Raw genomic sequence first — 12,983 nt, 5'->3', positions numbered from 1 at the left:
GATTCTAAAGATGAAACACATAAAAGAGAGGGACAGAATTAGAAATTATTAGTAAAGGACAGAGTGGATTGAAGACACCCTACATCTAAGGAAACTAAGAATCTCATATTGTTTTCAAAACTACAAAAGTTATTACAAGGGTAATAACATTTTGAAGTTGACTTGCAATTCAAATTTCTCAGTAAGTGAATGTATGACCTAAGTAATAAATGCAAATACTAATTTATTTTGCTTTTTTGATTATTTTAGTCTTATTTTTAAAACATCTTCTAGTTTTAAGAAAGTATCTGAATATTCTTGATACATATATATATATATATATATATATATATATATATTCAGGGTTCTAATGTCAAAGTAGATATTATTTTTCTATTATTTTTGCTGTTGTTTTGCCAAATGTAACTTGTCACTTTTTATTGAAACATCAGAATCAGACATTTAATTCTCACAGTTTTGATGCTTAATGAAAAGTGAAAGTTAAACACAGCATGGTGGCATTAAAAATGCATGGTGAATCCATAGCATCCTGCATCTTAGCCCATGAGAATATGCAGAATACCAAGAAAAAATTATACAAAATAGTACAGTATATTGGGAGGTGGAGATTCAAATTATCACAAGTTACTAAAAAAGTATGAACAAAATTGTAGACATGGGAAGGAGAAGAGCAAGGAACTACGCTATCTTGTTAATCTAACCTTTAAAACTAGAAAGACACACATTCACAATAGCACCTGGATATTTAACCTTTGGAGTAATACTCTTATAGTTTGGATATGTGGTATCCCCAAAAGCTCATGTGTGAGACAATGTGGGAAATTTTAGAAGTGAAATGATGAGATTATGGGATATTCAACCCAACCAGTGCATTAATCCTCATGAATGTGTTAACTGGATGGCAACTATAGGGTGTGACTGAAGGAGGTAAGTCACTATGGGCATGTCTTTGGAGTATATATTTTTTGTCCCTGATAAGCAGAGATCTTTCTGATTCCTGGTGGCCATGTCTTGAGCTGTTTTCTTCCACCACACACTTCTATTGTTCCGCCTCACCTTGAGCCCAGAGCAATGGTGTTGGCCATCTCTGGACAGAGACCTCTGAAAATATGAGTGCCAAATAAACTGACTCCTCTAAAATTGTTCTTTTAGGTCTTTTGGTCACAGCAGTGAAAACATTGACTACAGTAACTCCCAAAGTAGCATGCTCAAGGAACTATTCAATTAAGGGAGTAGAAAACTCATTCTAAGTAACTCTTTTAAACATCTTTACGTAATCATCAGTCCATTTTTTAGGGCATTTCAATATCTTTGCCCCTAAAGCAAAAGCACATTAAATAAGAAGAGAGAATTTATCTCCATATTTATGTTTTGAAAGGAAAATATGTTCTGCCATCAAATTTCTGGAAAATGCTCCCTACTTAATTCTTATTCTATAATCATAAAAGAAAAAAGTGAACCTTCTTGGGTGAAATATCTTACTGAAGAGATTTTTAAATAATATTATTTTTATTCTTTTTGATATTTTAAAATCCTTTTGCATCTCCCTGTACTACTACACCAAAAAATTTGAACCTCTATTGGATGTTTTGAAGCCTAATGTCAAGTCTATATATATGGCTATGAATTTAAATTTGTTTGTTTATCTAGACTTTGTCAGTTTTTAGAGTTCATAAGTAGATTGAGAACCTTAGTAGTAAAGGTCTTTCACACTTTTTTTCACTTCTGAGTAGAAGATTTATTTCTAAATTGGTAAAGTCTATACATATTTTCAGAATTCTCAGCACACATAATTATGTAAAGTGTGTGAGAAAGCAAAACAGAGTCATAAGGAGGTGTTATAAGCCTAGGCTTAGAAAACCACTTCTGACAGCATACTCTACAACAATACTTAATTGGATATATGAATCTTATTACAAGTGTTTCCAAGTTTTTATTACCCTAACGTATGCCCTGAAAAGATTCGTGTGTGTTCAGATAAAGGCTGATTTTACAGATGGCAACAGAATCACTCAGATACTACTTTTTGGGAAAACTAAGCCATTTCCTGAATAAGACAAAAAGTAAGCTCTCAGAAAACCTTGTTATCTATATCTATATCTATCTATACAGAAACTTGTAACTCACGGCTTAATTCTACAGCTATAATTCTCACATCTTTTTTTTTTTTTTACATTTGACAGAAGTTTAAAGCAAAAACAGTAAGTCTAGGTCTGCATGATATTATAATAAATGTTCAGTTGATCCAGTAAATTCCATGCCCTCTTCCCTCAGAAAACAAAAACAAAATTCAATGAAATTTTTGTATAGTAAACATTATTCCAAATGAAGTTTGAGGTTAAATTATAGCTAGTTCACAGACTAAGATCATTGCCTCTTTGAAGAAACACAAACTTTTCTTATAGATATATACATTTTATTTGTCTGGTTTTCGGTAAAATTGACAAAATGAAGGCAATAGTTTAATTTTTCAAAATGTATATAAGTTCTTGGATAATTAGTTCCTGGGTATATTTTCATAAGGTTTGTGAAATCCTGTAAACATAAGCTCATACTCAAAATTAGGAAATATTTGAATTAGTTTTCTTGACATTACCAAACCAAATTAAAAATACTAGCATTACAAGAATAATAAAATTACTACATTTTAATCTCTCTAATCATAACTTCATTTTGTCATTAATATGTATCATATAGCTTAAATGAAATTGTGATTTAGAATATAAATATATGGCATAAAAGATTTGAATCAAAGAATGTTATTTGTCTTCACAATATTCAGTGGAATCTGTAACCATAAAGTGCTCATTACAATTTTTGCAAATTTTATGTATGCACAACTATAGATCCTTCTATACAACAACAATGACATCTTCAGTCATTGGGGCTTCTAAAAATAAAATAAGTATCTTGCTATTGGAAACTAGACCTACATTCTGAAACAAAATTGAGTGATACCTTAGACCATTTCTTCTGTATTTGTTTGTGTGTATTTGATCTAGTAGTATGAAAACTGGTGAAAATTTCCATACAAAGCAAAGTCTAGAGAAAACTCAATTTCATACATTTGTGTTTTTAAGACATCACTAAAGATTTTGAAAAGGAATGAAATCACACAAGATTTAGTCCATGCTGTCAACACATGTGCTTTAGTACTTTTATAGCTGACGGAAGATTTAACAAACTCATTTTTATCTCAGGCTAACTCCATTTACCCTAATGAGACTAATGGAAAATAAATGATACTGAAATTTCTAAGTGGCTTTCTTAGTGTGGTCTATGTAAGATTAAATTGATGCAAGGGGAGAACAAAGAATACTGGAGATAAAACAGTCTGAAGTGGAAGTCAAAGTAAGTTAATGATTTCTGTAAAATAATAGTATGTGAAGATGATCCATGAGGAGGCTCCAACACTGAAGATGCCACACAGCACACAACAATGAGCCCATGAGTAGAAATGAGGTCTAACATAGGTAGAATCACGTGCAGCGTGCTGGTGGGGCTTTCAATTGCTAACTCTAATGGAATTCAGTGACTGTGAGCAACATGAGGCCAGCATCTTTTTCCACAAACACTAAATAGTAAGCATTATTCATTTTAACTAAAGACCACCTTTGGCATTAAGTTGAAGCATTGCATTACTTGTTTGAGATGCCAGAGATGCTCCATTTATGTTTGCTGCATTCATATGTGTAAGTTCTTATTAGATATGTTTTCTTCGCATTCTTTCATGAACCTTTCAAGAAACTTAAATTCCTTGTTAAAATTTCTACAATTTGATACTTGATAATAAGACTACATATACAGTATATGCCTATGAAAAGAAATAATTCCACTATAACAATATGAATTGTAATAAAACATTTTCAAGTGAAATATGTTTTAAAGATATAGAAACACTGATAGTTTAGAGATCTATAGTCAATATAAAGAGCACAATAAGGAAACATTTACCATTTTTATCCATGGAATTTGGTTCTGATTGTTTCTTGCCAATATCAGCAAAGGATCGAACAATGGGAATTCTGTTGGTAAGTTTTTTCTGATTTTGGTGGTGGTGCTGTTTCATCAGTGCCTCGTGGACCCTGTGACGTACATCTTCATTCAGCTGACCTGAGCTCACCTGTTGGTCAAGGACCATATCTGAAGGAGGGAAGGCAAGAAAATATGAGCATAGCTTTCCTGTTGTACTATGCTGGCAGTGGACCGACCACTGGGTCCAAAACTGTAAACCTTAAATACTAGTTTTGATCTTGAAATAGGAATGAATTCCTTTAAAAATATATAGGTATGATATTAATAAGCAGAAGTCTATCTTCCCATATAGAATGCTGAATAAAAAACATATATGCATTTTTGAGCATAAACCATTTAATTAATTTTTTTACAAAAAAAATAAGAAAAAGGTTTTATTCTCAAAGTCTGGATTGTTTCCAGAAGGAAACTCCTCTAGAATTAATTAATTTTAAATATGTAATTCTCATAGTTTTTTTTTCTCCAAATGACATAGTTGTATTGAAAAAACAAAGTTTTGTTCTTTGTTGTTTGCACTGATGGGAGGGAATATTTGTAGGGGTAGCATCAAAATAATTTGTATGAAATTGTGGTTTTATACTTATATTTTAATATAATTTAATATGATTTTCTTCCATTTTATTGTTTCCTCTTTAAGTGAAAATATAGTGCATGGAGATCTAGGCAACTATTTAGTTGCCCACATTTGGAGAATAAACAGTTCAACTTCATATTGACATAAAATCATTCCTTTCTCAAGCTTTTCCTTGAAAATATGTTTAGATAAAAAGACCTATAACTGCAAAACATGGAATTGAAGGTAAGATTTCAGAAGGCTATCATGAAGGAGATTGACATTTACCACACATAGTATCAGAAATACCCATAAAAGAATTGGTTAGGTAAAGGCATTTTGAGTTAAGTAGTAATACGGCTGATCACCTCAATAAATATCAATGCAATTTGTTTAATATTATCAAATATAACTGTGATTAATTTCTGAAGCACTAATTCTTTATGTAAAATACATTACAATGAATCATTTCCACTGCCTCATTGAGGACACTGAAGGTTTCAACTTAGCAGAATTCTCCATTCTTTGCTTTTGTTTTCTTTCAATGTGAAAGGAAAAAAGTTGAGGGAGATAGACCTGGTTCACTCTATCACATTCCATCTGTGTACCTTACAAAATTGAATATGCTTATTCGTAAGGGGGAAGGTAGTAATATCTCATATTTTTGCCAGGACTAATGACATAAAGCACCTGATGTACCAATTGGAATATTGAAGCTATGGGTAAATAATATTTCCAAATACAAGATTTTCTTTGCAATAATCTTTAACTAGGCTATGAGTCCCTAATTTGAAATTTGCAGTAGTTTTAATACATTCATATTTTATTATAGTATATGATATAGAGAAAAAGCTGGGCTAGCTGATAACAGAAAATACATATCAAATGAGCTAAAATAATTAATTTTGTTGGTTCACATAATAGGAAGACCCAAGTTAGGCTGGCTTTGATTCCATTCCTCTGTGGTTCTGCCTGCTTCTCTCCTCTACATGTAAGTTTTAACCTCCACCTGGTGTTCCTTATGGATATAAGGTAGCAGTCAGCAACAAGGAAATATATGTCCTTGCTCATATCCAACAAGAAATTTGATTAACTTTTTGTGATTGTCTCTTAAAAGGGTATTCCCCCAGACAGGAAAAATTCTCCTAGGTCCAACTGACAAAGCCCTGCCCATCCAGAATCAGTCATCAGCAATGAAACCAGGCTTCACATAATTAGCTTAGACTAATTAAGAACTGCCCTTCACTGAAGAGTCAATTCTCTAAACCAGACGTAGACACTCTTTTTCTGAAGTGAGGCAGATAATAAAAATTTTAGGCTTTCTGGACCATGTGCCCTCCAGCATAACCACTCAACTCTGCCTTCATAGCACAAAAATAGCCACAAACAACATACACAAATGAGCACAGATGTGCTCCAGCAAAATGTTTTTATGGTTACTTAAATTTTTATTTCATATAATGTCACATTAAAAATACTAATTTTCTTTTTTATTATTTTCAACCATGTAAAATGTAATCACCATTTTTAGCTAAAAAGCCTTATTATATAGGGCTGCAGGCCACGTTTAGAATGTGGGATATAGATAGTTTGCTTTATTGATTTACTATTTCCCATGAAAAGAGATGAAAATAAGTATTTGGTAGTCAGCCTTAATAAATATGTGAAATATTCAGATTTCAGCCACTATAACTATCTCAAAAGGTCACTTTCAATTTTGAAGATATATAATATTAGGATAATATTTAAATCTATATGTCAACTCTTTGAAGATCAGTAGTTATAATGCCCCTAAATTACTTTAAAATAAAAGATCTGATAAATATTCAAAATATATGACATTATACTGAATCCTTGCTAGGATGGAAAAAATATGTATAAAATATGCTTATAATATATGCTTCATAAAATAATTTAAAATAGATTATTAAAACATCAATATGACATCATTATAAGGCAATTTCATCCATAAGCCATGGTATGATGTGCCTATTTGATATTCTAATTAATCATAAAAATTAATTATATAATAAACTATGAACATGTTTATAATTTTTCATTTCTAATAAGCTACAATCTTTTCAGTTTTGAGCACTACAAAGACTTATAGACTGCTAGCTTCACAGTTTCTCAGCAATGATGTTTTTATTTTAAACAGTTACATAAGAGAAAGTAAATATTTTAAAAAATACTTATCTGCTCATTAGTTACACAAAATATACAATAAACTCCTTTGAGGTATAACAGCATCAAATAACCCTTTAATGAAATAGAAAAGCTAATCTTCTTGTTTATGAATATAACTTATACTAGGGTGAGATTATAGTACCAATGGGAATCTGATTCAAAAATCACTTACATTGTTCTCTTCATCACTATAATATATATCAGAATTAACTTGAAAAGTAGGAAAGGATAATGGACCATAATCACTTTGGGCCCAGAGTCAAGTCCTGCAATCTCAGCAGGCTATGATGTCTAAATGATACAGTCTCGCCTGCCAAAGCACAATGCCAGGATCTTGATAAAGGAAGAAGCAAGAAGAAAAAGGATAAATAGGTCACCCTATTCTACTGTTAAGCAGGTGCTAGAAAAACTACAATCATTTATGTAAAAAGGCCTCAGAAAAAGAAAAATTATTTCTCCTCCTGATATCAGGCACTCATCAGCCCATCCTGACTACGAAATGCTCCTAAAGATCAAAAGATTTTGCAAATCCTATATAAATCTATACCTCTTTCAAGATTACCATATAAGTACTTTGAAAACCCATTGTCTTTTCCTTAAAAAAAATAGAGAGAAGAGTAGGGAACATGAAATTTTGGAATTCTAGCTTTTGGTTGTCAGCACTAAAAGCATAAAAATATAAACCACCATAGAACACTTACTTCACAGACCAAAGAGTTTTATAATACAAATGTGTTTAAAAGTATATGGTTAGTCCTATATCCCCAAGTCTGCAGATTATATTCAGTGGAACAAACTGTGTGGATTTATATTTTAATAAAAGATTCTAAACAACGGAAGTTACTTCAATGAGTTGAAAGCTATGATTGATCATTTGTTCATGGTACTAACTTTAGTTTGGTTCTAATTTCGCTCTAACTTTCATTGACAGAATCAGGATAAAGTATTCACACTGGAAAGAGCATATTTTCATTTTTAATCTTTATAAAGCTGAACTTCAAAGAGATTAACATAGATCATTAAATTGTCTATAATGTATATAAATATAATTAGGAAGTATTTTCAATAAAATTAGCCTCCACATCAGAATAAATCACAGTAAGAAAATATGTCTGGGGAATTTTGGATTTGAAAAGGTTAAGTAATGTTTTTAAGGTTGAAGTTTAGATTTATTGAGTTCGCTGAAACATTGGGAAATAGATACATTTTAAATTAACTTTATCCAAGAGAAAATCCAACTTTAATTATACCAGAAATTCTTGACAGACCTGCCAGATACAAATGGGATTTTCTGCTCCTAATTCTAACAAAATCTCTTAAGGAATTATCTAAGTCTGTCAAAAACATCAAAACACTGATATAAAAATCCTTGATCGTTCCAAAACAATATCTAGGGCATATTTCTCTACAAGAAACGTGTAGAAAACAGTACTTCAGAGCCGTGCATTCACAAAGTACTAGGGCCTAGCGACCTTGAAGAGAAACTTTTAGTCTAACTTTTGGAAAAGGGAAACAATCGACTAATACATGTCCCTAGTTTATAACTGCCAAACAAATGAAAAAAGTAATGATAAACAGGAGGAGTGAAAAAAATTCCAAGTCTTATTGTTAATGATTCTGATCACAATTTATGATAAACAGAACAAAAAAATCTATGATTATGGGTTGATCAAAAGAAATTATTTCCATCTTAAAAAGGGGCAAATAGCCTCTTTCCTACTTCATAAGGTTGTGAAAATAAAATACATTAATGGATATGAAAGTTCTTTGCCAAGTCAGAAATCCTAAAAATGTAAAACAGACTTACTTATTACACACTTATAATGCAGCTCAATTGTCATACCATGAAAAGATCAGTAAGTATAAACAAGAAGAAAGTGATTACAAGCTGTAAGGAGAAAATAGTGAGATTTTATTGAGGGCAGAAATAAATAACTTTTAATTTAAATAAAATCAAATTATGCTTACTAGGTGAGAAGAAATTTCTCATTAAGAATTGAAAAGGAATCTAAGGTAAAATGACCAAAACAAACATTTGTACCAATATTTTCTACATGATGTTAGCTCTAAACTATTGACATATCCTGAACAACATTTTACAAGGTACTCCTCACTGAAAGTGGGACGTTCAAGTTGGGCTACTTCAGAGTTAGAAAGACACTAATTAGAAAGGCAGGAAGAATACTAAAAAAGCTATTTTAGGGTATCAAGCTTCCATTGAACTACTTTCATTGTAAGAATAGACATAGAGAATGCAATTTGCTTGAAAAAGCTAGATTTAACACAGCTAATCTTCACATATTCTACAGAACTAACTTAGAGAAGGAGGCCAGGGTAGGGAAAAGAAACATAATTTTAGACAGCAAAATTGAACTAAGCTGATGAAATGAGCAACAGAGCTTTAGTCAAATTACTGGGAAAAGATTTCCTGGTAAGAATAACTTCCTGAAAAAAGCATTAGAAATTATATGCTTTAAGAAATTTAAAGCCTGATAAAGATATATGAAGAGCATGTTACCTGAGGCTTATTTTGACAGATTGAGGAATTTGACAATTTCATTAATAAAGCCAATATAAACTTACTTGGATTAGTCAATTTCAAAGATAATGTCATCAGTAAGTAAAGCAGAAGAAATAAACTCCTTAAGGCAAAATCTTTTAACTTTCAGATTATTAGTGTCTATATTTAAGAAATAAGGCTAATGATAATACTAAACTACAAGTTTGTTATGAGTATCTCAAAGATTATATACAAAGTTTAGAGCTTCCTAAACTTCAAAGTTTAGGAAAGGCCACCATTTTAAAATACAAAAACTGTTTATTGAATATCAACAAGACCTAAAATGTAAAACTAAGAAATTGAGGGGAATAGCTACTATTCCTACATTCTTAGGTTTGCACATTTCTAAGTTGACCATTTTAAATCTTGATTTGGAGTCAACCATCAGTATAGCCTGTGTTTTTCCAAAATCATACTCTAAATTCATATAGTCTTTCAGCCTCCATATATGTATTTTAAAGGGAAACTTCTTTATATGTAGTATATGCTTAGGGAAGAAGGCTTATTTTTCTTGATTTGAGGTGGTTCAATGTATGCATGTCTATCACCACAAATGACCCAAATCAATAATTCATAAAGTGGTTAAACCACCATTAAAATGCAGGCAACATCTACTTCAACATCTTCTTTTTCTTCAGACAGCAGTTTAATATAAGAGAAAGAACACTGGGCTTAAAATCAGAGGCCTTTTGATGGATCTGGGCCATGGAAATTTTAGTTTCCATTTTCTCATTGAAAACTGGGCATCATTCCTACTTTATGGGCTGTTCTAGAAATTAAATTGGATACCTTATTTTTCTAATATGATGATTAAATACCAATTCATTTTTCTCTTATTTGTGATTTTTAAAAAACACACACATAGTTTTGGGAGTTTTTCCCCATTTCTGTAATATAATTAACATATTAAAGCCTCCTTTAAATCTTTCTATCTCATAAATAAATCCCACGTAAAAATAATTTTATTTTTTCCCAAAGTAAGAAGTTAAAAGAGCCTGCCTTATTCTTTTCTTTATTTTTATTTTTTATTTTTTTTTAAAGAGAGAGTGAGAGAGGAGAGAGAGACAGAGAGAGAGAGAGAGAGAGAGAGAGAGAGAGAGAGAGAGAGAGAGAATTTTTTTTTAATATTTATTTTTTAGTTCTCGGCGGACACAACATCTTTGTTGGTATGTGGTGCTGAGGATCGAACCCGGGCCGCACGCATGCCAGGCGAGCGCGCTACCGCTTGAGCCACATCCCCAGCCCTTTATTTTTATTTTTAAAATCTTTGTTAATCATTTCATTTATACTCTTTCAAAACTGATTTCTGTATTTTTTGTATTATTTTATTCTGCTACACCATGTCTTCTTTCTTTGACTCTATTTCTGCAAGAGTGATACATTTCACAAATACAACTGATGGTGCATAAAGCCATAATAGAATTCCAGTACAAATCATTTGTCCCAGAGTCTAAACTTAGTGGTAAATTATGAAGCATGGCTGTAATACTTGGCTTTCTCTAGAATGTAAAAGTTTTAATTCAATTTAAAATAAATGGCTGTACCTTTCTGTGCCCGTTCTAATCCAATATTTTTACTAATTATTGAAATTTTTCATGTGGTTATTTCATATTTTGGAATATTGGAAAAATGAGGTTTTTTTGTCTTTCAGTTTTCTAATGGTGTTAATCTAAATACAAGTGATAAACAATAAATACTAAATGGGGATCAGTACCTCTAGGTTCTTGCTCTAGAGTCATCTAGACCACATTTCTCTGAGATTCTTTTTTTTTTTTTTTTACCTCAAGTTAAGAGGTAGAAGATGACTTGTAAGGCCCCAGACATTGATCATGAGAATTTGTTTTCCGAAGTTCACACATGAATGGAATTACTCATACAGGTATAATAAGGAAAAGAGAGTAATAAAAATCAGCTGAATCCACAGAAACAAAATAGACAAAGGAGAAAAAGATATACCTGCAATTTCCTCTAAAGTGTTGGCATGCATGTCCAGCAGCACAGTTCCATTCAGAATGCAACTTCTCAGCTCAAACAAGCTGTGCAATGAAAGAGTAGCCACATACGGTTTGCTCCACCTTTCCCCTCCATCTTCCACATCTTCTTCAAACTTCAACCACCTATACAAATAAATATTCTTATCAGCACATTGAATTTTATATTATAGATGAGTTATCATTTTTTACAATTATGTAAGTTATAAATAGAAAGATAATCATGTTTCCAGGCATCATGGCAGCTCAGGAGGCTGAGGCAGGAGGATTACAAGTTCAAAGCCAGCCTCAGAAAAGCAAGGCCCTAAGCAACTAAGTGAGACCCTGTCTCTAAATAAAAAAAATATGAAAGAGGGCTGGGGATGCAGCACAATGGTTGAATGCTCCTGAGTTCAATCCCTGGTACCAGGGATTTTTTCATGCTTCTTCTTAGTTTCATGGTTTGGGAAGTAGGTAAAATCTCATTCAAGTTACTCATTTTAGTTTCATTAAAAAACATTCATTTTGTAATTGAAAGATTATTAAAAACAAAGGAAGCTTTGTTAATTTTTCTAGCTCTGAACAACCAGTGATCACCATGAATCTGATATAGGGCTAAAAAGGACAGCATACTTCTTCATGTAAATATAATAGTAATTGAATAAGAAAATAAAAGAATACAATATTTAGTTTAGTGGAAGAAATTAAGCCTAAATATTTTAGTTCTTGATAATATTCCCATTCAAATTTTAGGGAGGCTATTATAATTTGTTGCCTATTCTATAGGAAAAGTTTTTATTAGGCTTGTTGAATGAAAATTAGTGAACGAAACTTCCTAGGCTCTGAACATGTGAGAACTGAACTAAGACTCCATTCCCTTAGTGTTCCTTCCAGGGATGCAGAAGAAGAGAACTGTGAAGCTGTGATGCCAAATGAGAGACTACTGCTTTCTTAGAGTGAAATGAATAGTAATACCTGGGAATGGTTTGTAAGCATGATTAGTAGAAGAGATAAAGAGAAACCAATGATTTTACTACTTTGGCAGCAACCACTCAATGCTTTAGGGTCTTGCTCTCTAATCTAATAGTTGACCAGTTTAATTCCTCTCTAATGAACCCTATCCTAAATTGCCTTTCCCTCCCTCAATCTCCCACCATTTCCTTCATTCCATCTGTCCTTAGTCATTTGGGCCCTACATCTTCTCATCATGCAATATCACAGAAGTTCTATATATAATATTATACTGATATTTTATGTAATCAAATGACCCAACTCCACAGATGACAAATGTGTGTAGTAACTAGACAGGGAATCAAATGGAACATCTACAAGTAACTAACCAATGAGTTTTTTAGAATAATTAATGTGAAGAGTAGCAAGAGAGATCAATGAGTTCTTAGAAAGAAAAGAAAAAAAGGAAAAGAAAGCTTTGCATCTGTGTCTGGTGGTGTTTGGGAGGGGGAAAAAATGGTCAGGAAGTGAAAAGGAAAGCAATAGGGAACAAGAGCCAATCCTGCAAAGTTTGCAGACAGGGAGAAAGAGCTATGCCTATAGAGGACATATCGAGGTTGGAAAAAACTGACATTTCAGCCCCAAGTCACTGAAAGTTATCCTCTTCCAGGTTGGCAATTTTATAGATGTTTTTATTTACACAGTTAGAAATTTTTCATGTTAGTGA

The 12,983-nt window shown here is 32.0% G+C and overlaps 1 protein-coding gene across 4 annotated transcripts in view; it reads right to left on the bottom strand.

Annotated features, from left to right (window-relative positions):
* Slc4a10 (solute carrier family 4 member 10) overlaps nt 1-4,143 on the bottom strand; it is a 98,837-nt gene extending 94,694 nt beyond the window's left edge. For all 4 annotated transcript variants that reach the window (XM_026393104.2, XM_077798535.1, XM_026393105.2 and 1 more), the window contains exon 1: nt 3,955-4,143. In XM_026393104.2, coding sequence (XP_026248889.2) covers nt 3,955-4,141 — 187 coding nt within the window. In that variant the 5' untranslated portion in view covers nt 4,142-4,143. The remainder of the gene's footprint in view (nt 1-3,954) is intronic.
* Between the last annotated feature and the right edge of the window lie 8,840 nt (nt 4,144-12,983).

Source organism: Urocitellus parryii, chromosome 1, assembly GCF_045843805.1.
Source record: "Urocitellus parryii isolate mUroPar1 chromosome 1, mUroPar1.hap1, whole genome shotgun sequence".
Lineage (NCBI taxonomy): Eukaryota > Metazoa > Chordata > Mammalia > Rodentia > Sciuridae > Urocitellus > Urocitellus parryii.
This window is presented reverse-complemented; position numbering and strand designations above follow the sequence as displayed.